This window comes from Acanthochromis polyacanthus, chromosome 12 (genome assembly GCF_021347895.1).
Source record: "Acanthochromis polyacanthus isolate Apoly-LR-REF ecotype Palm Island chromosome 12, KAUST_Apoly_ChrSc, whole genome shotgun sequence".
Taxonomy (NCBI): domain Eukaryota; kingdom Metazoa; phylum Chordata; class Actinopteri; family Pomacentridae; genus Acanthochromis; species Acanthochromis polyacanthus.
In genome coordinates, this window is record NC_067124.1 from 17,426,554 (window position 1) to 17,454,551 (window position 27,998).

The 27,998-nt window shown below is 42.5% G+C and overlaps 1 protein-coding gene across 1 annotated transcript; it reads left to right on the plus strand.

The window, feature by feature from the left end:
- Window position 1: 1 nt before the first annotated feature.
- tg (thyroglobulin) lies at window positions 2-27,996 on the plus strand. Its single transcript, XM_051956384.1, has 48 exons — window positions 2-71; window positions 1,036-1,144; window positions 1,797-1,894; window positions 2,978-3,133; window positions 3,870-4,029; window positions 4,194-4,300; window positions 4,500-4,643; window positions 4,723-4,908; window positions 5,698-6,200; window positions 6,754-7,135; window positions 7,932-8,162; window positions 9,176-9,280; window positions 9,685-9,762; window positions 10,651-10,754; window positions 10,993-11,104; window positions 11,226-11,387; window positions 11,719-11,904; window positions 12,326-12,453; window positions 12,571-12,721; window positions 13,960-14,118; window positions 14,720-14,863; window positions 15,339-15,503; window positions 15,580-15,684; window positions 15,927-16,036; window positions 17,285-17,390; window positions 17,497-17,697; window positions 18,021-18,191; window positions 18,305-18,391; window positions 18,477-18,548; window positions 18,626-18,763; window positions 19,178-19,348; window positions 19,805-19,919; window positions 20,062-20,141; window positions 20,812-20,958; window positions 21,038-21,103; window positions 21,232-21,366; window positions 21,448-21,630; window positions 21,707-21,911; window positions 22,152-22,239; window positions 22,983-23,133; window positions 24,121-24,314; window positions 25,350-25,514; window positions 25,592-25,732; window positions 25,803-25,990; window positions 26,873-26,977; window positions 27,243-27,383; window positions 27,465-27,646; window positions 27,795-27,996. The coding sequence occupies exons 1-48, from the start codon at window positions 2-4 to the stop codon at window positions 27,884-27,886; spliced, it is 7,179 nt and encodes a 2,392-aa protein (XP_051812344.1). The 3' UTR covers window positions 27,887-27,996.
- The last annotated feature ends 2 nt before the right edge of the window (window positions 27,997-27,998 follow it).

Here is a 27,998-nt window from a genome sequence, read left to right on the forward strand (position 1 = left end):
GATGGCCTGGCTGCTCGGCATCACCTGCATCCTGGTCTGCTGCCCGGCGCTGCTGCAGGGCAAAGCTTCAGGTAAACTCCTCTCTGCTCTGTTCCTTATTGCTGTTTCTGCTAGTGTCCTGCAGCATTTTTGAAATCTGAGTGGTTCTGTGGAGCTTTTTCTCACATAACTTCAGATTTTAGTAAAGTTGGTTCAGTTCTACAGTCAGCGTGCACAATTATTTGCCTTTGCTGGCTCTTTATGTGGATCCTGCAGATGTTTTAGCTTCTGTCTCTTTAAAAGCTCACTTTCTTCTGATTGCCAGCTTTGGTAAGTGTGTTTTAGATCAGCACCCAGTGTTCACAAACATTTAACTCATTATTTAACACTTTAGTAACATTTAATAAAATATCCAAGACTGCATTATTATTTATCAATTACAGAAAATAAGGAAAAGTTTAAAGGCATTCATTTAAGTGTTAAATTTAATTTAGTAAACCTTCCAGAAACCTGGACTTTAGAGGGTTCTGTAAAACCTGTTTGTGCTGTTTACACTTTGCTAAAGATGAATTTGTTCATGACTCTATAACCTGTTTCATGTTAAACAGAAGAAAAGTAACGCTTAACATTTTATTGTGCGTTTGCTGCTGTGGCTGAATTACTTCTTTAAGCTGTTGTTTAAAATGTTCTTACTCTTCTGAAACTCCACTTTGAGTTTTTTTTGAGAATTTTTCCTCTGATGCTCCTCAGACTGACGTGACACAGAATCAAATGCAGATTAAAACCAGCATCAACAAACAAACAAACCTAAAGTGTAGATATTTGTACTTGTATGACAGTAAACAAAATAAAAAGACATTTCTTTCAAATACTGAACAAACTCACAGCTGTTGTCGCTTCTTAAAGGCCCACAGTGAAGGAAAAACAGGATCCAAACATCCTCTGAACATGTCAGCCAGCAGGAGCGAGTAATAATCAGTTCTGCTTAGGAAAATAAAAACACTGAAGCTGTATTCATCTCTGCTGGTTATCGATGATGCCGCTGTCTTTATTCAGAGTACCAGCTGGACTCGGAGACCCTCAGCCAATGTGAGTCGCTGAGGGGCGTCGCTGTTGCCAAGCAACAAGGTCACATCCCTCACTGTACAGAAGATGGCAGGTTCAGGTACTGATATGAATGCATCTATATTTATGAAGTTTAACTGGAACTCCTGTTTCAGCCTCTTTACTCATATTCTCATTATGTTTATGGACTCTGAGATTTTGCTTTATTTTACTTTAACCCAAAAGCCTTTCAGATTCTCTTTGAGTTTTGTTCCCTTTAAATTGTCAATCATTTCTTTCAGTAAGGTTTCTACCTCCTCAGTCACTGTGTTGATTTTAATCAGAATGTTATGTGTTGAGCTGTGTTTTAAATTTTGAGGATTTTAACAAAATTCTGATTCATGAGACAATCCAATCTAACAGCGATAGTCACTGTTGAACAGAAAGCCTCAAAGGACGAAAACATGATCAACACAGAAACATGTCTTCTCTCAGATAATGTGAAGGCAACATTAAGTTCTTAATCAATAAGCTTTATGTATGGAATGCTTCAGACGATATGACCCAGAGATAAATCAAACTGTCCTGACAGATAAAGGTGTCTGACAGACACAAATTTGTCTTTATTGCAAGTTTTTATCAGCGTATTTAAGTGAATCATCCCGTTGTGTTTTTTTTAAAAGTTAGATGAAAAAGTGTCTTTATTTTACCGTTATTCACATTAAGATGCAAATAAATAGTGCGCGTGTGTGTGTGTCTGCGTGTGTGTATAGACCTGTGCAGTGCAGTGGGCACAGTCAGGAGTGTTGGTGTGTGGATGCTGAAGGTCAGGAGGTCGCCGGGACTCGAACCAACAGCTCTGTGCCTCACTGTAAGAAACACAACAACAAACCAACACCTTGAAGTTTAAGAGCACATGTCGTATGTGTGTGTTGTTTATATGTGTGTGCTGTGTTTTGTCTGTTTTGGGTGTCCAGTCCAATCCAGTGTCAGGAGCAGAGGGTTTTTCAGGTGCAGGTGTTTAGAGATCTCTGATGCAGATCTCAGGTTGTGTGTTTGTAGGTTTTTTTGCGTCCAATAATATACAACAATTTCCTGATAATAACAAATGAAACACAAAATTGACAAACTTGAATGACGTTCTGTTTGATGTCTGGTTATACTCAAATCATCCTTACATGAGGCAGAGATAAAAATAAGAATAAATGATAAATATGCAGCACTACACCTGTCCCTGTTTCTGATTGGTCATCTGGTGCTCCACCTCTTTTTTGAGCAGTTTCAGAAAGCCAGAATCATGTGACTGATGACAAAATGATACTCTGATGAACTTGTATATGTTCTAAACTTTTTTTTACAACATGAAACAGTGAGATCAGTCATTATGGGACCAATTAAAGGCTCAACTGTGATTGTATTTTTGCGTTATTTTTATTTAAAAAACACATATTGATCTGATCTCTTGTTAATTGAAGTTAATAAACATGCAGGCAGCACCACAGATCAGAACTAGAAAAGCACTCAGAGTGCAGACCTCCGCCAAGGATAGAGAGGAAACAGGAAAGCCATGCAATAAAGGAGAATGAGCTGGAATCGAACCTGCATCTATGACACAGTTCTGTTTACGAATCACCTTCCTAACCAGTTGAGCTATCTGGACACCTTGCTCCAATTTTCCTGGACGACATACCAACCTATGATGTTTTCGTCCTATTTTGGACCACATACTAAGACATACTAAAAATTTGAAAGTGATCCAGAATCCAGAATCCTTTCCGGATTACCACCAAAATTAAATCAGCTCTTCCTCTTACCATAGTCTACATCCCCTCAAAAATTTCATCTGAATCTGCCCAGGCGTTTTTGAGTTATCTTGCTAACAGACAGACACACAAACGCCGGCTTCCTTGGCGGAGGTAATAATAAAGCAGCTTCTTAACGTGTGTCGCTGCAGGTCCTACGGCCTGCCAGCTGCAGTCGCTGCTGCGCTGTTCTGCTTCAGGCCAGTTTGAGGAGGTGCAGTGTGAGGCCAGCAGGGGGCAGTGTTGGTGTGTGGACCAGGACGGCATGGAGCTGTACGGGACCAGACAGAACGGGAGACCCACCCGCTGTACGTACCGATACTCCTGATACTGCACTAAACGTGGAAGTACCTCAGTCATTAGAACGTTGTGAAAATATTCAACAGTTAAAAAAGGGAATATTTAATACGTTCTAGACTCATTACACTCATTGTGAAATATTTTCAAACCTTATCTTTTTTTAATCTTGATAATAATGGCTTATAGCTCGTGGAAATCTAAAACCCAGTATCTCAATTTATTAGACTATTTGAGTTTTACTAAATTAGTATTCAAACAGTATAAGTCATCAAGTCATTAAAATTTAAACTAGAAAGGCTTAAAATATCTCACTTTATGTGTAATGAATATAGAACATATCAAAGTTTGCTTTTTGAACTAACTAAGGGTGGAAACAGTTTTTTGGGGAGGTTCACATTTTTTGATATTCACTAGTAATATAAACTGGGGAGAACAATAAACAAAGTGTGTTCTCTTTTAAAATATCAGTATTATATTTACACAAGAAATATGCTGAAGTGAGCAGATTTTAAAGGTAGTTAAATCATACCAGAATACACATTTGTTACTATAAAACGAAATATGAAACCTTATAAAGAAGCATCTTCTGTTGGGGTGGCAGGAGATCAGGAGAAGATGAACCTGGGATGTAATTTAACATGTGAAACATGAAACTCTGCAGCAGCCAACAACTCTGTACTTTTTGTGTTTAAAATGTCTTTATGTCCGTCTGAGGTAACCAGCTGACTCACCTGTGTGCTGCAGGTCCCGGCAGCTGTGAGGTGAGGACGAGGCGTCTCCTCCACACCTCCATGTCTCCTCCTCCTCCTCAGTGTGATGAAGACGGCAGCTTCCTCCCTGTTCAGTGTAAATTCATCAACACCACAAACAGAGCAGAGCTGGACCTGCTGCATGCTTTCAACAGGTAACACACCTGTCTGTCTGTCTGTCTGTCTGTCTGTCTGTCTGTCTGTCTTTGCTTTTCGTTTAATTGGGTTTTTGTGTATATATTTCTGTGTTTCTGTGTGTGTACATTTATGTGTGTATACCGGTATTTGTGTCCATATATTTGTGTGTGTGTTGTTTCAGGTTTCCTGAAGCCTTCGAGACGTTCAGTAGTTTCAGGAAGCTTTTCCCACTGGTTTCTTCGTACTGTTTCTGTTCAGACAGCAGAGGACGAGAGATGGAGAACACAGGTACGTACACACACACACACACACACACACACACACACACACACACACACACTACGCTAAACCGAACAATAAAAACTATGACAATGTATATCTAGTGTGTAAAAAGTAGAAATTCTAACCTTAAAACTGCATCTGAGACATCGATGACGGTGATGATGGCGGTGATGATGATGATGATGAAGGTGAACCTGTTGTCCAGGTGTGGAGCTGCTGCTGTCTGAGGTGTATGACTCGGCGTTCTCAGGTCTTCGTTCTGGTCGCTCCTTCGCTCAGACCAACATCTACAGGGTCCTGCAGAGGAGGATGCTGGGAGTTCGGCTCGCGCTCACCGGACACTTCAGATGTAAACTCTTCTACATCAGTGGATTAAAACGGGGTGAAACCTGTTTCAGTGGTTTAAACAGTTCCTCCCTGTCTCTCAGGCCCCTCTCCATGTGAGGAGGAGCGGCGGGCCGCGGTGGCGGCGTCCAACGTCTTCGTTCCGTCCTGCGAGTCCGACGGATCCTTCACCTCCAGACAGTGTCAGCAGGGGGAGCAGTGCTGGTGTGTCGACCCCACAGGCAGAGAGCTTCCTGGGACACGACAGTTTGGAGACTCCCTGGTCTGCCGTGAGTAGTTCAGCCTCAGCTGGTCTCTTCCTCTAAAACTCCCTCAGTTCTAGTATCGTTTTATCACCAGTCTCTCCATCTCATCATCTGTTTTTCTTCCTGTTTTTCATCTTCCTCACATCATCTCCTCTTCTCTCTGTATTTCATCATGTTTTTCTATTTTTATTTCTTCTTCTCTTAAATCCTCTGTTCGTTTATCATCTCACCTCCTTTCATTCACTATTGCATCTATATATCTCATTTCTTTTCACTTCAAGTAAACAAAATGATGGTTATGCTTGTTTTGCTTTGGAGTGAATACACCCAGCTCCATGGTATCATCAGAAGGTGGCGCTGTGAACTACATTAACTGTAATTATTAAAGTAGAAGAGGACGAAGCAAGAACCAGTCTGCTGCTAAAAAACCTCAGAGAAGAAAGAAAAAACAGACTTTGTTCAACGACAGTGAAAAATCCTAAACAGTGAATGAAAACGTTTTTCATTTTAAATGTGATTGTTTTTTCTATTTGTCACCATTTTGTGTGTTTTGGTTTTTGTGTTGAGTAATTTTGTGTGTCTTTGCTGTTGTTTTGTGTGTTGACGTGGTGTCAGTTAGTTTCCGTCTCTCTTTGTTGTTTCTTTCTGCTCTTTTTTTTTTTTGCATCTTTATCACAGTTTGTATTTGTTTTTAGTGATTTTTTGGTTGTTTTCTGTTTGTGCTGTTTTTTCTGTGTTTTGTTCCTTTTGTGTCTCTTCTGATCTCATGTTGTTTCTTTTCATATTGTATTTACGCCGTCTGTCCTGGTCCAGGTTCTGGTCCGGTTGACTGCCTGTCTCAGCGGCGCCTGGCTCTGTCCCGGCTCTTCTCCGGTCCGGTTGAACCTCCTCTCCAGACCTCCTCTGACAGATCTCCAGCCTCCTGCCTCTCTCTCCTCCGTCCTCTCAGGAACCTCCTGCCAGCAGAAATGGATCCGACCTCCTTCCTCTCAAGCCTGGTCCAGGTCCTCCACGGTCTCCTGCCCTCGGTGGGCGGGGCTCTGCAGGCTCTGACCCGATCCTCACCGCAGCGTCTCCAGGAGAACCTGTTTGGAGGAAAATTCCTGAAGAGCGCTGCAGCCTTCAACTTCAGCGGGTCGGTGGGAGCTCTGGGAGCTCTGGGTCTGGACCGGCTGTCCTCTCAGACCACCGTCCTGCAGAAGAACCAGGACCTGGTCCAGTCTGTCAGCAGGGCCCTGGAGGACGCTGCCTTCCTGTCTGCCCTCCAGAACATTCTGATGGGTCTCAGCAGCTCTCAGTCTGCCTCACTGCAACAGGTCCGACTCTACAAGTCTGCTGTAAACTAGACTAGACTAACCTGAACCAGGTGTCAGGGCTTACTGAGCACCAGTGGATTCACATTACATCAACTATGGCTCATGAACTTCAAAGCAGTTAACCCAGCTAGAATTATTTTGTTCTAAAAATGTTCTGAGAAAGCTCTGTAAAGTTCTCATAAAGTTTTCAGGAGGAAGTTCTTCTGTAGTTTCCAGAATGTTCTTCTTGAAGGCAGGATGAAGTTCTCCAAAGACTTTTCTCTAAAAATGTTTCTGAAACATTTTGTGAACTTTGCATTGAGAATGCTCTTTGTTGTCAAGAACATCGTGTAAACCATCATCTGAGTCCTCGACAACATCTAGTTAGACTGTTATATTCCCTTTACACCAACACTAGTGGAAATTAAAATATTCTTAGGTTCAAGATAGTCAGTAGAACCTTTAGGTAATGTGGAAACGTTCCCTGCTCGCTTTGACTCCTCAGACTCTAGTGACAAACTGCAGCCTCCCTGATGATGGATTTCAGAATAGATACTGGTTCTGTGTTCTCCAGGTTCTGACTCCTCTGCTGCGTTCCTGCTCCGGTGACCAGGAGGGTGAAGGTTCCATCTTTGTTCCCAGCTGTACGTCCAGCGGTGGTTTCCAGGACGTCCAGTGTGGCGGTGCAGAGTGTTGGTGTGTCGACTCTCAGGGTCAGGAGGTCGCCGGGTCGCGGACCGCCGGTCGTCGGCCTCGCTGTCCGACCCACTGCGAGATGGCAAGAGAGGTGGCCCTGAGGGTAAAATCGAACATGGCTGCCGGCGCTGAAATCTACATCCCAGCATGCTCGGAGGACGGAAGCTTCCTGCCGCTGCAGTGCGTCGGATCACGCTGCTTCTGTGTGGACGCTGAGGGGAAGACGATGATTGGCGGGCCAACAGGGGGCGCCGTCACATGTAAGGTGTTCAGTAGGCTCAGTGAGCAGTTCCACCTGCCAAAATACATCACTTAAACTGATGAACTGATTGTTAAAATAGTTGGCAGTAGTTGTCAACTAATCGATTAATTGCTGATGCTCTAATTTGACTGTAGTTTCTGTCAAAATTGTGTCGTTTTCTAGTGTTAACAATTTGTTTCTGTGTTTTAGGTTCAACAAAAATGACACAGAATCTTCAGTCCTCTGCAGGTCAGATCAGGTTAAAATCAAACTAATCTCACATTCACTACTGTGCTTTTTAATACAACCTCTGGTGTCGTATTTATAGAACCAGCCCCACTTTCTATACCTGTTTTAATAGTAATAATGTTTCTTATTCTGAACAATATGCTAAATGCTTCACTCTGGGCTTCAGTTCTGAATAAAGACAGCTGATGTTAAAGAGTGATTTTAAGTCGACGCATCACTTTTCCAGCTATAATCCTGACGATATTGATTGATTTCATGACGAAGAATTACTGTTAGATACAGCTGGGAAGTCTTCACAAAGATAAAGTATAATGATAAATAAAAATATTTATAAAATGATGCACTCCTCATTTCCTGTCATTGCTTGACACGTAAAATCATGTGAAGGATCTTAAACTGCGTCGATACTCAAATTTAGTTTAGTGCTGCAGAATCTCGGTTTTCCCTTTTTGGAAGAAAATTCTCAGACGTGCAGCCACTAATTTGTGAAATGCAGAACTGCTGACCGGCTAACTAATGAGTGTGATGTTAACCAGTTAACTAATCACTCTCGTATTAACCAGCAGGCCGGTGCTCGCAGGCGTTGGCTGAGGTCACAGCTTTCAGACAGGAAGTGAAGAGCATCATCGCCCTCTCTAACTCCTCCCACCTCCCTCTGGGTTATGGATTCTTACTGGCCGAAGGTCTGCGTCTGACCTCTGATGAGCTCCAGATCGGCCAGTCAGAGGAGGAGCTGCGGCTCTCTGATAGGCTGCTAAGCCGATCCAAAGCTGCTCTGCGATTGGCTGCTTTCTCCAGTGAGTCACAGTTACACGTAGACTGCAGTTTTACTGATTTAAATCACCTGAACAGATCATTATTTTTCAGGTAATTTCTGTTATTGTTCACTGTTTTTACTGTTTTGAACGTTAAAGTATTGCACATTTTTTAACATATCTTTTCTGGTGCCTTGCTGCAAAATATTCATCATTGTTTTATTATTATTATTGTTATAATTGTAACAGTATATGTCACATCGTCACGTGGTCTTCCACAACTACAAACAAGTTTGAACGTCTGATTGAGGTGCACTGTTATGACACAGTATTCTGTCTCAGCTGTATAATACTGCAGAAACAGTAGTGCTTTGTGAGGGCAGCTGTACAGAAAGTAAAAATATAAAATATGTGATTTAACCCTTTAAGCTTCAGTCAATTCCAGCCGTTTTCAGTACAAAAAATCGCTAATATTCTATTTTTAAATAAAAAAAATTACGAAAAATACGGGGAATATTGGACGGGCATCGCGAGGTGCATTTCCTTGAAAAGAACCGATTCGGGGATTTTATACCGACTTCAAGACATGTTTTGGACAAAATAGTTTCCTGGCTTGTGTCATCTGATGTAAAAGGTTGGATTATGACCGTTTTTTGTGGAATCTTTTTTTTGTGTATAATAATGAACCCGGAAATGTGAGTCGCGCTGTGTGCGTTGAAGCCGTGTATAGAGAACGGAAGGATGAATATTTGTTTTTGTCGGACAAATGTGTTTTTCTCACCCGCTGTGGTAATCGCATCTGAAAGTGGTTTATACCGGCAGATTCATGAGAATCTAAGCTTTCCATCGGTGTATAGTGTTTGTATAAGCGCGTTTGCGGCCGTCGGACATTCTTGAAATTCCTATGCAAATTAGTAGGTGTACCGCCGGCGGTACACTGAAGCTTAAAGGGAACACAGTCTAAGTTGTAAACACGGAGGTCCAGCTGCCTCCATCAGTGGTTCTGAATTAAATGAAGCTTTGCTGTTAGTTATCATCATGTTTTTCTTCCTCAGCGGTCCAGATGTTGCTGCCTCCTCATCGTCGCTCCTACCAGATGTTCACTCCTCAGTGTGACGCTGACGGACACTGGATGGTCACACAGTGCTACCACAGCACAGGTAACACACCTGTATTCTACCTGTGTGGATGTTTAGATATAATCCATCACCTGGTCACATCTGCATGTCTCACTGCTGCAGCAATCACAAAGTAAACAGTAGAAATACCGAGAAAAGCCTCCACAAGGACTCAGCAGTTGGATGTACTTCATTTGGTTCAGAGATTATTAGCATTATTGTGAATTATTCCTGTTGGAACGTTCTGTGTTGGCTTTGTTCCCTCATTGGCCTCATTCACATCAATAGGAGGCCTGAGTTTTATCAGTCTGAACGTAGTTTAACAGTGAATCTAAACTGAAATCCTGAGGCTCTGTCCCTCTGTCCTCACAGAGATAGATAACCACCAATACACATTGTAATAAAACCTGCACTGTGTGAATGTTGACGTGTTTTTGTGTATTCAGGTCAGTGTTGGTGCGTTGATGAGGATGGAGAATACATCCCCGACTCTCTGACCAGCCGCTCGGTCCGCCTGCCCAGATGTAAGACAACACACATACTTAGACACACACACACACTTTACAGGAGTCACATGAGGTTATAACTTCATTCAGAACTACACAGTGTGAGTTCTGTCTTTATCAGCTGCTACCACCTTTACTTCATCTGATATTTGCATCCAAGGACTGATCTGTTTATCAGTTAAAGGTTAGAACCCAGAGAGCCAAAATTCTAACAACTAATTTAATCTAGTAAATGTATTTGTGTATTTTTTTTATTGTTGCATTACGATTAAAACTTATAACTGATGTATCTCAAAAAATTAGTAGAAATAAAAAAAACTAAATTAAAATTAAAAACCAGAGAAATCTTAAGAAATGTTTACAGTTGGTCAAGTTGTTGTGAGTCTTTGATATCAGCTGATGTCAGCCATGTTTGCTGATGCCAGAAATAGCGATTGTGAGCCATGTGAGCATCTCTCATGAAGCTCATTAACTCCTGAGAAAAAAGTCAGAAAGCACCTCAAGAGAGCAAAAAACAAAAATCAGCCAATCAGTGGCTGTGTTGCGTAAATGCAAACACAGTCGGAGTGACGTTTGTTGATCAGAAGACAAATCTAGTATAACAGCAGCTGTGGAATATGATGCTGCTACGGATGTTTTACAGACAGAGAAACTCCTGCAGCTTTTATCAGCTAAAGAGCCTCATATTTCCCTCAGGTGGAGATCAAAAACTGAGGTAAAAGAGAGTAAATGCTAGAGGTCAAAATGAGACCCTGTTGAAGTTCTGTTTGAGATGATACAGCAGCCTGACATCATACAGGAATGTTTAATTCTTTATATGTCATACCAGCATGTTTAGCTCCACAAACTGCTGCATTTGTCTGCCTGCTTTTCTTCATAAAGACTGGTTTTGTGTTTGTGCTGCAGGTCTGACTCGCTGTCAGAGAGCTGAGGCTCACTATTTGCTGTCTGGTTGGATGAAAAGCTCTGACATGACCGCCACATCAGCCTATCAGCCACAGTGTGAGCAGGTACAAACACACACCTCACAATCCTGCTCACGTTATGAGCATCCATCAGTTGTTGCTGCAGAAACTTGATGAAATAAGATGGAATAAACCCGTACTTGTATTTCACACCAGTCTGCCAGCAGAAACAGTGAACTTCACTGCACCCACTGTGAACGTGTGATTAATGAGTCCTCATATATGAACTCTGTTTAAGTTACTCTGGTGAAAATGAGGTTATATTATATTCTGTCTGTTTCAGGACGGTCAGTTCTCAGTGCTGCAGACCGGAGGTGCTACAGGATGGTGTGTGAACCCTCAGACTGGAGAGACAATACGAGCAGCGTTGCCGAACGCCGCTGGACAGCTGACATGTACGCACACAACCACACACACACGCTCTCAAGCTGCCGTCAATGATGCGTTCACTGTCAGACTTCACTAGTAAACTGTGGTGTGTTCAAGGCTTCACTCTGTAAACCGTGGTGTGTTCAGGTCCCAGCTGGTGTGAGCTGCAGGGACTCCAGTGTCGCCCTGACGGCTCCTTCGCCCCACTGCAGTGCGACGCCGCCACCTGCTGGTGTGTGTCAGAAGACGGACAGGAAGTGGGCGGGACTCGAACACCTCAACAGGCGGGTCGCTCACCGTCATGTGACCGTAAGAGTTTTAGTTGTCTCTGGTTGGATGATCAGTGTTTGGACAGTTTACATGTTCTGAAGCTTCATTCAGTTTAAATGAAACAAACAAGAAGCGTAAACTTAAGACTGAGCAGATTTACATCAATGTAAAAAACAATCGAGTAGGAGATAAAACCCTCATTGTTCACACTGTAAAATATAAAATGTAGAAAGAAATCTGTCAGCAAAGGAACCAAAAATACATTTCCAAACCATGTACTGTTCCAAAACAGCAAAGTGGTGGAAATACTGTTTTTGTAAAATATTGATGTTGTTTGGTTGGTCCTAATGTCTGTCTGTCTGCTGTCCAGGTCCCCTCTGTCCCACCCCCATCATTACCCATGGTGCACTGCTGTGCCGCCCGGCCGCCAACGGACGCCAGAGCTGTGACCTCGTCTGTCACCACGGTTACCAGAACTCCCTTGGTGTCAGCAGCTTCCAGTGTGAGACGGCGACTCAGCGATGGGATGACGGACCGCTGGGCTCCGCCTGCCAGAGTAAAGACGACGCTTTAAAGGACCACAACACTGTTCAGTAATGCCTGTCTGCAGCTACAGGACCCAAACTCTGGGACTGTTCATTTTACAACAACCCACCTACTGAACTGGGTGATGGGTGATTGATAAAGTACACCCAAAATCCATCCAGATCCTACATTTTGCTCATGTACTTGTAGTTTTAAAGGTTAATTTCACCAAAATGATACTTTCAGTCTGACTCCTTACTGTCTTAAAGTTTTGTGTTTTTTGCCCACCAAAATACTACTTTCAGTCCATGTACTTACAGTTTACAAGATTTGTTCCACTCAGTAGTTGGCGCTGTTACACAAACCTCCTCTGCTGCAAATAGACACTACACATTATTATCTGATCTCCTGTCATCACATTTAAAGGAGCTTCATGTTGTGTTTGTGTTCAGTCTCTCAGCCTCTCCAGTCGGTGTCGTCCTCTCAGCTCTGGATGTTGTCATCGTCCTGCTCTCAGATCAGCTCTTTGCAGTCTCAGCTGTCCAGCATGATGACCAGCAGGGGGCTCTGCTCTGCACAGGTGGGCTGATTGTACAAAGCTTAAAAAAATCCTGTTGATCTCAAATCTTTTCCCTGAATTAACTTTCACTAGAACACAAATTGTTGTTTCTGTCTAGTAAACTGTGTTTTTGTGTAGCTTCCTGTGTCGGGCCGCTCTGTGTCGCTGTGTGACGACTCCTCGCTGAGCCTTCGCTGTGACGCCGACGACTCGCTGAGGTTAACGCTCACCTGGACCGCCGCCATGTCTGACCTGCCGACTGCCGACCTCCCCGACCTGCACGATGTTGGTGAGTCCAGGCAGAGGCAGAAACACAAATGGAGGACTCAGAAAACATGTCGCCAGAGTAAATAAACAGATGTTAAAGAGTCGTGATGGAAGATAAATTCATTCTATTCAGTATAAATACTCAACTACCAGGGAAAGGCCTGTATTTAAACAATAGAAATATGTAAGAATGGGAGTTACTGGAACTGGATCATTAGATTTCCATTACACATGCATTCATTCAAAAGATCTGATTATTTTCTTAACTAATAAATTGTTGGAGGCAGGAAGTTATTCCCGCTGCACATTAAGAGAAGACATCATTCAACTTTAATTTGCACTGAGAGTTTTTATCTTATTCAAAATCCTTTTTTTGTTATTCTGTCTGATTTAGAAATGTTTCATCTTCCATATATTTTTAAGAAAGTATTTTTAATGTGTTTTTGTGATTTTTAAACTGCTGCTGCAAGTATTGATTTAAACATTTTTTTTTAAATAGCACGAAAATCAACACATTCATAACATTTTTGTCCGACCAACAGTTCAAACCTCAGTGTTAATAAAAATACATTTAAAAACGTTTTTACATCTAAACAATTGTCAGACTAGCTGCTAACTAAATGTTTATCTCAGAGGACTCACTAACAACATCAGCTCTTCCTGTATTTACTGATACATACTTTAAAGTACCATAACTTTGTCTACTTACAACATTTACCTGTGGACTATGGTGGAATACAAGCACATAAAATTACTTAAAAAGTAAAAGTTAGAGACCAGCACAGAGAAACTGATATTATATTAGCAGATGTTTGAATGAATTTGGATGTTTAGATGTGAATGCTGGTTTACCAACATGTAGAGTAATATTATTTTCACTGATGATTAATCTGCTGATTATTTTCTGAACGACCTGATCAGCTGTTTGTGAGAAAAATGTGAGAGTTTCATTTAATGTCTTGTTTCATTTAAAGATCTTGAGTTTGCTGTCACTGAGGAGGAGAGACACCCGAAAATAGTCACACTAAAGAAGCTGTAGAGGTTTAGCACTTTTCCCTTAGATATTATTAAACTTAATTATCAAGACAGTTGGCTAGCTTAGTAGTTGTTAACTAATTAATGAATCATTGAAGGTCTGTTTAGAATTGACGGAGTTTGTTCTGTTTAAACAGATTAACTTACATTTTTAGGAATTAAGGTCTTGTAGTTTTCTCTTTGATCGTCTTCTAAAGATTCTCCTGTTTCTGTTTTTGCTGTCAGGACTCTTCCTGAATGAATCCAGACTTCTGGAAGGAGTGCAGGCAATTCTGGGTAGTGTCCGCTCCATGCTCACATCAGAGCCAACACTGGTTTCCATGACAACACCGAACTTTGGCTGTTCCCGTGGTTACCGCCTGAGCAGTGATGGCGACGGCTGTGGTGAGTCTGTTTATGTGCTTTAATGTCTTATATGTGATCAAAATAAATACGTAAATAAGAACAAAATTAGTTCAAATTTTGAACGTAGTGAAATTAAATACACGTGACGTAAATTTCATAATTTAACAAACTACTTCAGCAGAGTTCCTTAAAATGTAGCCTTTGTATGTAATTAGTCAACAGCAAAAAAAAGTGTTAAAAAATGCCATTAATCCATAAATATGCAGAAAATTAAGTAGGAAGTCAGTATCATATCAAACAATACAAAAAATGTAATTTAAATTATATTTCCATAAAATACTGCCTATTAAAGGTCTTTGCTCTTCTTCAACTCTGTTGGATTTTTAAACATCAGCACATGGATCTGACTTAACACCTTTTGCCTTTCGACTAAAGTGATTAACAGGCTTGTTTATCCTGATGTGGGACGTTGTGATGCAATTGAATAGAGGATTGTGGGTCAGAACATCCAGAAAATGCAGCAGAACCTTCTGGTGTTTCCGCCCGTTGATGTCCTGTGTGTTGGAACATATTTAATCTTTTTCTGGCTCTACAGTGTAGATATTATAACTCACCTTTAATCTCGTCTCTTTTTTCACAGTGGTTTGTCCTGCCGGTAGTTTCTTCAGAGAGGGGGCGTGTCTTCTGTGTCCTCAGGGAACCTACCAGGATGAAGAAGGGCGGGGCTTCTGCAACAGGTGTCCCAGCGGCTCCTCACCTGCCGGAGCTTCATCCATCGATCTGTGTGAGTCTCTGTGATTTCAATTCAAAGAATTAACTGATTGACAGAAATAAATGAGTTGTTGATAATGGATTTTTATTAGAAATTTTCATTTCATTATCATGTAATATTAATTTACTACTTTCGTGTCACTGTTAGTATTAGTTTTCTATCCTAGTTTTATTTTAGCTCACTTATTTTTATTATTATATATTTTATTATTATTTTCAATGATGTTGTACTTCTGTCTTCCTGCCGTTCTATGATTTACTGCGTTTATTCTAATATTCTGTCATTTTGTTTTCTAAACAACAGCTGGCAAAATAATTTCCTTTAGGATTAATAATTTTATGTTGTTTTATCTTAATATTTTATTCTCTGCTGTCTTTGGATCTGATGCTACAGTAAAACCTCCACTGATGCTTATTAAGAATAATAATCTATAATAATTACATTTTTTATATATATGATGTGAGGTTCACCTGTGTTTGTGTCTCAGGTGTGACAGAGTGTCATGGCCGGGGTCTGCGGTGTTCTCAACGAGGCGACTTCCTGCCAGCGCAGCCCGACCTGCAGTCCGGCCGGTGGAGATGTTTCAGCAGCGAGGGGGCTGAGCTCAAGTGGACGAGCAGCGATGCGACTCTGACCGATGCTGAGTGCTCAGGTGAGGACTCAGCGACCAATCACAGCGCAGCAGTGAGTTTGTGTCGCCTGTTCATCATTCTGTGGTGTTGCTTTAGTTCTCAGGAAGTTCGAGGAGGTTCCTCGATCAGATCTGACAGTCGGCGCTGAAGACGCCGAAGTCCTGCAGACAATGTCATCTGACCTCACAACCTGTATCCAAGGTAACACACACACACAGAGAGTACAGTTACTTGTTGTGTACAGCTCAGTGTTTCTACAATAGAATAGAATGTCATCTTTTTATCAGTGTCAGTCATTTAAAAAAGGACCAAAATACATTATAAATAAAATAAAGTGAAATAAATAAAACATATCAACTGGCAGTAGTGCAACATAGGACAGCTTTCTACAGTGTAATCTGATTACTTGTACATCAGTGTCTGGTGTTGCTGTTTGTCTCCAGCCTGTGCAGCAGAGCCATCCTGCCACCATGTGGCGCTGTTCAACAGACAGACTCAGTGTGAACTGTACAGCACAAACACAGTGAACACACACTGCAACACCTCCCAACAGGTACCTTATTAGCAGGAATATCAGTAAATACTTTGTGTGTGTGAGAAGACATTATTTATGAGGAACCATTTTAATGTCACAGTAAACAACATACCTGCAGCTCTGATTAGTGGAACTATGGCCCCTTCTAAACCTCTTGATTACTGCTGACATTGGAGTTCACAGATTTTTACACTCAGCAAAAATATAAACGCAACACTTTTGTTTTTACTCCCATTTTTTGTGAGATGAACTCAAAGATCTAAAACTTTTTCCACATACACAACATCACCATTTCTCTCAAATATTGTTCACAAATCTGTCTAAATCTGTGATAGTGAGCACTTCTCCTTTGCTGAGATAATCCATCCCACCTCACAGGTGTGCCATATCAAGATGCTGATTAGACACCATGATTAGTGCACAGGTGTGCCTTAGACTGCCCACAATAAAAGGCCTCTCTGAAAGGTGCAGTTTTATCACAGCACAATGCCACAGATGTGGCAAGATTTGAGGGAGCATGCAACTGGCATGCTGACAGCAGGAATGTCAACCAGAGCTGTTGCTGGTGTATTGAATGTTCATTTCTCTACCATAAGCCGTCTCCAAAGGCGTTTCAGAGAATTTGGCAGTACATCCAACCAGCCTCACAGCCACAGACCACATGTAACCACACCAGCCCAGGACCTCCACATCCAGCATGTTCACCTCCAAGATGGTCTGAGACCAGCCACTCGGACAGCTGCTGAAACAATGGGTTTGCATAACCAAATGCGAACACCAAGACACACCTGTGCACTAATCATGGTGTCTAATCAGCATCTTGATATGGCACACCTGTGAGGTGGGATGGATTATCTCAGCAAAGGAGAAGTGCTCACTATCACAGATTTAGACAGATTTGTGAACAATATTTGAGAGAAATGGTGATATTGTGTATGTGGAAAAAGTTTTAGATCTTTGAGTTCATCTCATAAAAAATGGGAGCAAAAACAAAAGTGTTGTGTTTATATTTTTGTTGAGTGTAATTGCTCATTGATCTTCCTGGATCCTTTTCCATCTTTTGTTTAGTTCTGACTCCGTTTTGAACCTATGGACTGTGTCTATTTGTGTCTGCATCATGGCTCCACATGGAAAAGTTGATAGTTCACAGAGCTTTGTTGTATATTTAATGTTAGAACAGTTAAAAGTTCAGTTATTGTTTAATATTTTCTGCATTAAACTAACCTGCAGTCAAACCTGGTTAAAGTGTTTTTCTCTGACCTTCAGTCCAGCGGGTTTCTGGGTAATCTGCAGGCCGAGCGATTTGATGGCCTCAGCTGCTCTCTGAGAGTGAGAGGCGGAGCTTCAGATCTGCTGGTCATCAGGAAAAAAGGTACTGTTACCATGGCAACCAGCTGCATGATTTGTCTGTCTTCATATCTGTGTACCTGTGTGTTTTCCTGTGTGTGTATACCTGTTCGTGTACCTGTGTGTTTCAGGGGCAGAGTTTTCCTCACGGCAGCAGCAGCAGACCTATGTGAGGATGAGGATGATGAAGGCACTCTCAGGTGTGTTCAGGACTCAGGTGTTCTCCTCCAGACGAACATCTCTCTCGGACGTTCACCGTTTCTGTCAGGATGGCTGCAGCCGCGACGCCTGTTGTGACGGGTTCATCCTCAACCAGAACGTCCTGGACGGAGGTATGTTACCATGGAGACTGCAGCATGTGACTCCAGTAAAAACAGCTCAGGGTTAATGGGATAACTGAGTGAACAAAAGAGTAAGTAATAACCGAATTAGATGAGCATTTTGAGGACTAATTAAATCAATGACTGAAATGAATGAAAATTTAATGCTGTAAATAAACAAATGAATGAGTGGATGAATCAGTGAGCACATGAAAGAATGAATAATGAGTAATTTGCCTTAATTAGTGTATTACAAAGTGAATTGAACACTTTTGTAAATGAAGGAATAAATCAATGAAAGCGAGGGAATGAACTGGATGCCCCGCCCACCGCAGGTACTCTGCTCTGTGGTTGGCTGAGAGCTCCGTCAGTGCTGATGTGTGGGGAGCAGGACTGGGATGTGATTGGACAGGGAGCGGCCAATCGGATCTGTGGGGCAGGGCTCACCTACAACAAGGAGCAGCGCAGCTTCGTGTTCGACTTCGGAGGACAAAAGTTCACCATCAGTGAGAAAATAAAGTCACAGCTAAGACACCTGAACACAAACTGACCTTTTGTTTGTTTATTCTTCTGCACAGCTGACTTGACTGTTTATTTGTTTGTTTGTTGTTCTGCTCAGCTGATTCGGCACTGCCAGCCGACAGTAAGAACAAGAAAGACTACCAGGCCTCTATCATCAGCTTCCAGTCCATCTACCTGAACTCTGGTACACCTGGACACATCTGGAGATATGAAGCTCTGTTTAATGAAGCTGTGATGGTTGTTTATCTTTGTTTTGTGGTTATTTGTAGATTCAGCTGTCAGCAGTCCTGGTTCTGGTTCCTCTTCCTGCCCTGCAGCAGAGCCCAGTCCTCCCCTGGATGGTTTGTGATTCTTAATGTGGAAACAGAAACAGATGAACACATGAATGAATGTGAATGAATGAGTGTTTGTGTTTCAGAATCGGTGCAGCAGAAATTTGAGTCTCTGTCTGCTGATGACGTCCTGGTGGATCCTCAGAGGAAGCTTCCTGTTCTGTCCTTCCTGCTCAACAAGAACAACTACAACTCCCAGCAGGCTTTGCTCTGGTGTCTCACACGTAGGTCACATTAACTCCTCTGCAATGTTCGTCTATTAGAGCTACATTTACTGTCAAACACACAATACAATAATAATCAATTTACACGTTTGCTAGAACAGTTGCTGATCCAGAGTTTGACTGTTGGTTTATTTCCAGAACAGATGTTCATTTTTATTGTTGTTGTGTTGTTATCAGATATACACCAAATAAAAATAATTTGGGTTCTAGTGAAGTTCTGTTTGTGCAGTGGATGTTTATCTCATATGTGTGATCTTTTTATGATCTGTTAGATGAGATAAAACCAGCATCTGTTCACTTGGCAGTCTTTCAGGTTGTGTAGTTTTCCCCTGCTTTCGTTTTTCATGGACAGTTTATCGACTCCGAGAATCTGGAGGCAGCAGAAGTAAATAAAATGCATCGTCTGTGTTTCAGGCTGTGATACAGAGCAGCAGTGTTCGATCGCTGACCTCAGAGACGCTGCAGGTTTCTTCAGCTGCTCATTGTTTCCTGACAGCAGCGTTTGCGGCGCCTACGACAAACCTCTGAGACGGCCGTGTCGCCCCGTGCTGGACCGGACGCCCAACAACACCTACAGCAAGAAGGGTGAGGAGAGGAACTGCTGTTCATTCACAGTGGAAACAGAAAACTGCTCTGAACATGCAGCCGCATGTTAACAGATATTAATCTGTTAACAGTTCATGAACTTCTGGGTCCCACACAATCCACATTTACACTGATTTAAACCCAACAGATATAAATACTCCTGTTGTCCCCAGTGATGTGTTCAGAAGCATCAGCAAACATTCAATTCACTGAAAAACATGAGCTATTTCAAGTGTGCAGGTAGTATTAAAGCAGCCCACCTCCACTAAATCCATCATCAGGTTTGACATTGTTTTTCTTTAAGCAGACAAAAAAAAAATCTAAAATGGTCTAAATTCTGAACCTTCCCTTTTTTGAGTGAACTGTCTGAACTAAAGGCACCACACAGAGCAAGTGGATGTTTGTGGGTTGTAAAGGGACATTCTGGTGTTCTTAAATCTCAATTTGTTTGTTCAGTGAACCTGTCTGGACCAGTGAAGAGTTTCTACGAGAGAGTTTCTTTCCAGAAGATGGTTTCTTATTCGGTTCGCAGCAGAGTCTCCCTGAAAGCAAACACTCCGCTGTCTGAAGGGTAACACAACAAACATGCATCACTCCACACTGATTCATTTCTAACCTGAACCTCAGAACTAAACTTCAGATTTACATCAAGTTCATCTGCGTTTATGTTTTGCAGGCATTTTGTAAAGTCTTCATTTTGTCTGTTTGTTCAGGTTCATGGATTGTGAGCGGCGCTGTGATGAGGATCCTTGTTGCCGTGGTATCGGCTTCGTCCGTGATACAAAATCACCAGGTAACCATGGTTACCAACATCCAGCTTTCTTTTTTTTTCAGTTATTTTTTTGGGCCTTTTTAGCCTTTATTATAGAGGACTGTGGAGAGAGACAGGAAACGCGAGGAGAAGAATTGGAGAATGACATGCAGGAAATGGCCATGAGTCGGACTCAGACCCATGACCACTGTGTCGAGGACTATGAAGCCTGTTTATGGGTCGGCAGCTCAAGCTGTTGAGCTACCTGGGCAACATCCAGCTTTCTGGACTGGATTCTGTATATACCGTCCTGAAATAGACTGAAAATGCTTTACAAATGTTTTTTTCAAACCTTAGTTTAACATAATATATTCATAGTTGATGGTAAATGTCAGTGATTAGCACCAGTGTTGGTTTGATACATTATTATTTTCAGTGTCAGATTTAAAAAAAAAAAAAAAAAAAAAAACCTCACTCAGGACCGTAAAGACAAACATGTCCCTGTCAAAACAACGTGCTTAAAAATGTTCTATATTGTTATTTTTCACTTTTAATGGCTGATTTATTTCAATTTACATCACTCTGGATCATAACAATCTTTCCATGATTGCAACCATTTAAATGCTGGTTTGTTTACATGATTCCACTGTTATTTTATATGTAAACGTCTGTCTGTCTGTCTGTCTGTCTGTCTGATTGATTGTGTGTGTAGGTGGATCAGATGTCGTGTGTCTCGCCCTCATCAGTCTCGGCATTCAGACCTGCAGTGATGTCGACTTGACCACATGGATGACTCAGGACTGTCGACCATCTGCAGTAAAGACATCACCAGAGCCTTTCGGCTGGTACCTGAAACCTGGTACTCAGTACACACAAGTACGCACAAATACACACAGATACACAGAGAGACTCAGTGTGTGATGTGTTTGTGTTTTCAGTCAATCAGTGGAGTTCATCTCCGGCTCTGTGTCCTCCATTCGACCTGCCGCCGACCAAAAACAACGGTAACTTTACTGCAAGCACATCTGTAGTTCTAGTACTGCAAATATACCACTAAACACACTATAACAACATAGTACTGCTCCTACACCACTGCTCCTACAGTAGTACTAACAACAGATTACTGTCTCAGTGTCAATGGACGAATGGCGTCTCCTCTCTGACTCATCAATCGCCATCGATCCATCTCTCGCTACGTATGATGTTATCCACGTGAGCCGTGACATCGCCACCAACCATGACAAGACCAGGGACTGGTGTCTCCATGGTAACCACAGCTAATAAAAACTCTGACATTAATGACCTGTTGTTCAGGTTTTTCTGATCGCCTGTACTGATGATGCTTCAGCCTGTCAGGAGGCGGAGTCTTGTGCTGCCGTGTCACTCAGACAGGTGGAGTCTGCTACGCGCTGTGTCCTCTACCCCGATACGACCACCTGTGGGTTAAGCTCTGCCCCCGGCTCCTCCAGCCCCACCTACTCCTGCCAAACGGTTCTCAGAGAGCCCGCCTCCCAGGTGTACCTGAGAGCAGGTGAGCCAGTCGTCCAATCACAGCGAATGAGCAACCGGTCCTACGCTGTCACTCACGGATGTATTTGTTTCCTCAGAGCGGTTGCCATCAGTTACGTCCGTCTCCATCCCGGGTCATGGCATCCTACAGGGCATTGCGATGGAAACATCGCTGGGATCAGACAGGAGGACGGTGGTTCAGTTCCTTGGAGTCCCGTACGCTCGTCCTCCAATAGGATCGCTCCGCTTCGAAGCAGCTCAGCCAGCTGATTGGTCGGGAACCTGGGACGCCACAAAACCACGGTAACTAATGAACCAACATCTGCTAACGTTACCTACAAGTTCCATAAACGTTCTAAAGAGAGCATTTTAATTTAATGTTCAAATAATGTTTTTAGGAACTTTATCATTTTAAATGATATTCCTTTGGGCTTAAACGTTAACTAAGACGCTGTGACATTCAAAGGATGCTATCAGATTATGTTCCGTTGCAGCTAAAGAAGAAGTCTTTAGGGACCTTAAACTTGAATCTTTTCCTCTCAGCTCCAGCTGTGTTCAGCCCGGTGATGTTGAGTCAGCAGCCTCCAGTGAGGACTGTCTCTACCTGAACATCTTCACTCCTGCTGCTCTGGTGAGTAAAACATCATTTATTTCATTTCAGCAGTTTCTGGAATCAGCTTTGGGTCGTTTATTTCAGTTACAACATTTCAATAAATTCTCTCATCTAATGACAGGTGTGATCTTTTTTCATCATGTAAGTCATTAAGGTCAACGTAAAACTGTCAAACACTCCCCATTTTGAGTTGGTTAATTGGATCATTTGGAATGTTCAGGTTCTCTAGATTCAGACATTTTCTCAGTTTTGTGACATTTTAGACACTAAATGATTTATTGATGGTGTAAACAATCCTCAGCTGCTTCCACATTTACAGACTAAAGAACCATTTTGAGCATATTTATTCTGAATTTGATTTAGATGTATTACCCGCCCGTGTAGAGGGATAGAGTTACATCAAAGAATATTAGAATAAAATATGATTTTTATTTCATAGCAATATGAGAACATTGGAATACTCCACTGTTTGCTAAAGTAAAGTCTAGAAGAGGAAATAATCACAGAAGACTGAACACATCTGAGAATAAATGTTACTGAAAACTCTGTTTTGGATTTATGACTTTTGTTTGCTGCCACAACCACTATTATTGTTTATTTCTTCAGTTTTTAAAATCTGTTTTAATGTCTAACATGTTGTCGTGTTTTAACTGACTGTGCCTGATAAAACTGTATTTGCAGCATGTTGTACAGTTTATATCAGAGTTAAAGCAGTGTGATGTCATCAGTGACTTCACCTCCCCTGTATCTGTGTGTCTCAGAGGGGGCGTGTCCCAGTCCTGGTTTTCTTCTTCAACCCTTCAGCCAATCAAAACCCAGGACTGATGGATGGCTCTGCCCTCGCAGCTGTGGGTAACATCATCGTGGTAACAGCCAATTATCGGACAGCAGCAGTGGGATTCCTGAGCACAGGTAACCACACGCTAACACAGGTAGGCACACTCTAACTCAGGTAAGCACATGCTAACTCAAGTAAATACATGCTAACTCAGATAAGGACATGCTAACTCAGATAAGGACATGCTAACTCAAGTAAATACATGCTATCACAGGTAAACACATGCTAACACAGGTAAACACACGCTAACTCAGGTAAACACACGCTAACTCAGGTAAACACACACTAACTCAGGTAAGCACACGCTAACGCAGGTAAAAACACGCTAGCAGGTAAACACACGCTAACTCAGGTAAGCACACGCTAACACAGGTAAACACACGCTAACGCAGGTAAGCACACGCTAACTCAGGTAAGCACACGCTAATGCAGGTAAGCACAAGCTAACTCGGGTAGGCACACTCTAACTCAGGTAGGCACACACTAACGCAGGTAGGCACACGCTAACGCAGGTAAACACACGCTAACTCAGGTAAGCACACGCTAACTCAGGTAAGCACACGCTAACGCAGGTAAACATGCTAACGCAGGTAAGCACACGCTAACTCGGGTAAGCACAAGCTAACTCGGGTAAGCACACACTAACTCAGGTAGGCACACTCTAACTCAGGTAGGCACACGCTAACACAGGTAAACACACGCTAACGCAGGTACACACACGCTAACTCGGGTAAACACGGTAATGCAGGTAAGCACACACTAACGCAGATAAGCACACGCTAACGCAGGTAAGCACACGCTAACTGAGGTAAGCACAAGCTAACGCAGGTAAACACACGCTAACTCAGGTAAGCACACGCTAACTCAGGTAAGCACACGCTAACGCAGGTAAACACATGCTAACGCAGGTAAACACACGCTAACTCAGGTAAGCACACGCTAACGCAGGTAAACACACCCTAACGCAGGTAAGCACACGCTAACGCAGGTAAAAACACGCTAACTCAGGTAAGCACACACACAGGTTTGATCACCTGGCTCCACTTTTCCTCCGTCTCCAGGTGCAACTGGTCTCCGCGGTAACTATGGCCTGTCGGACCAGGAGGCGGTGCTTCGTTGGGTCCATGCCCACATCTCCCTGGTGGGCGGAGACAACACCAGGGTGACCGTGGGGGCGGAGCGTGGTGGCGCTGACATCACCAGCCTCCACCTGCTGTCGTCTTCACCTCCTCTGTTCCAGCGGATGATGCTGATGGTGAGAATCTCCCTCTTCGTGAACTTCTGGGTCCTACACAGACAACAAATCAAGATTCAGCACCACACTGGACCTGAAGGACTGAACAGTAGTAGTAGTTTAATTTACCACAAGGATGGCGGAACCTGAACACACCATGATAAGTTTAACTTGTTACAGAACAGACTTCACTGTTTGTACAGCCTCAAACAAGAATAATAATTTGTGTTCAGATTGTCAGATAGCAGCAGTGGATGACTTCAACTATCTGAACCCCAAAACCTGATGACAGGTTTAAAAAGCATGTTATCTTTAAGAAAATCTCCAAATGTAACTATTTATCAGCCATACACTGTAAAAACTGAAAGAATAATCAAAATGTTCAACTTTCCAATAGTCCAAGAAACAAGCCGGTGAATTTTGATTTCAAATCTAAAAATCTAGATGTTTAATCAAAATCACTTATTGTACCTCTGTATCTCTTATTTTCTAAATTTGCCAAGAATAAACTGGAAGAAAGCAAAATTTCTTCATTCTTATGTGCAACCAAGAGGCCGTCACTGACTCAGCCATGAAAAACAGTCATGAGAAGAAAGTTGAGGGACTATTTGGCTGAACTGCAAGCAGTGTTTCCACTGAGCAGAGAGGAAATGAGGATGGAAACTAATTAAAGCTGCAAATAGTTAAATATCTGCAGTATGCGGAGCCTCCATTTGTTCCAGTGTTTTAGCCTATGTGGGACACTGAAAAACTGGAATCAAAAAGTCCAGTGTTATTCAGTTTTTGTAGAATAAGTAATTAAAACTTTTTCTCTGGTTTCCACCATTCTAACTGAATCCTACTGACAAAAGACATTTCTGAGTTCTCTCTCCTTCATGTTGTTCTGTGTCCGTGGAGTTGCAGGACTTTAGATTACAGTGGAAAATGAACACAGTGACGAAAAAAGAGACAAGCGCAGAAAACACCCAGAAAGATTCAGACGGTTGATGAACTTTGTATTCTCAGAGTTTATGGTCTTGTGTCTCTCACCTGCTGGATCTTCTTCTCTTCCTACAGGGCGGTTCTGTGTTTTCTCCGGCACTGGTCCAGACTCCCTCCACCTCCAGACGTCAGGCCATCGATCTGGCCACAGAACTCGGCTGTCCAACCTCCGAGGACGACAAGATGGCCTCCTGCCTCAGAGCGGTTCCGATGCAGCAGCTGAACACCGCCCAGACGAAGGTAGAACCTGAACTTTGAGGTTTGTGGTTCTGTAGTCGTGGTTTTGTTTCATGTCTCGGCTATGTTCTGTCCTGCAGCTGCTCGCCGTCAGAGGCCCGTTTCAGTCCTGGTCTCCGGTCCGTCAGTCCGTCTCCCAGCCGGCGTCCTTCCACAGAGTCGACCTTCTGCTGGGAACCTCTGAGCACGACGGTCTAATCAGCCGGGCTCGCAGGATAAAGGTCAGAGGTCCACTGAGGTTCATCCTGAACCGTTTGTTCTGTTGCTGATCATCATGTTCTCTCTGTCCAGGACTTCGAGGTTCTGCAGGGTCGAGCCGACAGGAAGACGGCGTTCTACGAGGCTCTGAGCCGCTCACTGGGTGGAGCCTCTGGAAACCCGCTGCTGAAGGAGGCAGCGACCTGGTTCTACTCTCTGGATCACAGTCCTTCAGCTGCTGGATACAACCTGTTCTCCAGAGCACTCAACAACGCCACCAGGTGGGAAACACGGAGAACACGGCTGAAGAACTGGAGTCCAGGAAGATCTGTTACTGTTCAGCGGTTAATGCAAACATGACTGGTTTGGAACACAGTCGATATTCATTTAATGTTTATTAATCATCTCTGCGCTGAAATTAGAAGATGATCAATCCATTCATCCGAAAAATGCATCAAAATTAATGGATTAAAGTCAAATTTATTAGCTTCAAAATACGAACCAACAGGTAAAACTCTCAAGAAAAATAAACCGAAAATTAGGGGAAGAAAAACAGAATTATACAAAACCAAAAAGTTCAGAAGAAAGTCCGGTAAATATAGATCAACAAAAGCCAAAAGATTCTGTGTTATGAAGTTAAAATTTTGAGGAAAGAGTATAAATATTGCAGGAAAACATCCAATAAAACTACATTTTAAATTTTAAGTAATTTAGAATTCTAATATTTGTTAAGAAAAAGTCTAAATTTTAGGGTAAAAAAAAATATATATTTTCTTTCTATATTTTTAAACTATATAGAAAAAAGTCAAAGTTCAGTTTAAAATATTAAAAATCAAAAACCTTCAGTTTCAAATCTTTTCTCTACTCTTCAGCCTATGAAGATAAACATTAATGCACAGTTATTAAAGTAATTATGTCAACGGCTGATGACAGAATTATTATTATTATTATTAAGAACTAACAATAAAAAATAGTTTGTTTATCCAGTTCTATCAGTTGGGGTTTCATTTACTTGCTCATGGTGGAAATAAATATCAGAGGAGTTTGAAGTTCAAAGACACGAGTTCTGATCCTGTTTTGACATGTTCCTCTTCTTCAGTGGAGCAGGTAAATACAACACCTGCACAGGTGTGTGTCAGCTGTTTGTGTGTTTTATGTTGCAGAGATCTGTTCATCATCTGTCCAACACTGCAGATGGCCAGTCACTGGGCGAAGAGCAACGCCAACGTCTTCCTGTTCCACCAACCAGACACTAGCGCTCACAGCAGGTGATCAGGAACAAAATTAGTCACAGTTTAATAAAAAATCAGTCACAGTTTAATAAAAATCAGACATTTCAGCTTCCACTCATAAAAAACAGTCCAGGTAGATAAACTCACCTGGTTTCAGGTAAATGTGCCATCAGAACTCTGTTCAAACTAATGTTTGGTCTTTGAGCTGCTGCAGTAACCAATGGAGAGTGTTTAGGGAACATCTGTAAACTGCAGTTTCTGGTTCTTCTGTGGTTCTGATCCACCATGTCTATGTCTGCAGGACTGATGTGTCGGTTCCTCTGGACGTCCAGTTTGTTTTTGGGGCTCCTCATCATCCAGTCAGCTCTCAGCGTTTCAGCTCCTCTGATCGCCGCCTCTCATTGGCCATGATGAGTTACACCTCCAGCTTCATACGGACCGGGTCAGACAGTAAACCTGGATCAAGTTCTGCACTGGGAGGGTTTCACACAGTGCAGCTGATTTTTTCCTGTTTTCTCTTCAGGAACCCGAACCCATCACGTGTGTGGGTGGAATCAGCGCTGCCCCGCTGGCAGCCCGTCCTGTCCTCTGAGGCCCCACCCACCTACCTGGAGCTAAGCCCCGCCCTCCGGCACCAGGAGGGTCTGAGTCAGAACGCCTGCTCCTTCTGGAGACAGCTGGGAACCAGACTGACCAGTTCAACAGGTGAACGAGTTCTACTGGACCAGAACATGTCAGCCTTCAGATATCCAGTTTAACACCAGAGTTTCACTGTTTCATTTGGAGCTGATCAATCAGTTCTGCTGATTGATTGATGGATTGATTGACTAACAAACTTCTTCTATGACTACAGGAGAGTTGGGGGCAGAGTCTGTCCAGCCTGCTGAGCTCCCATTGGCTGCTCCATCCAGCCAATCACAGACCGAGAAAGATGCCTACAGTTGAACTGATGACATCACCACATCACCTTAGATGACATCACACAGCTTTGTTTCCCATAATTCACTTTGATTCAAGCAATTTCTAATCATCAATAAAAGCATCTTAAACTCTGATC

Bases quoted from the DNA above. Each gene is read 5' to 3' on its own strand.
- tg (XM_051956384.1), top strand. From the start codon at position 2: ATGGCCTGGCTGCTCGGCATCACCTGCATCCTGGTCTGCTGCCCGGCG. The intron at 18,392-18,476 runs GTACACCTGGAC...GGTTATTTGTAG, and splicing joins GTCCATCTACCTGAACTCTG to ATTCAGCTGTCAGCAGTCCT. The intron at 27,384-27,464 runs GTCAGACAGTAA...TTTTCTCTTCAG, and splicing joins TCCAGCTTCATACGGACCGG to GAACCCGAACCCATCACGTG.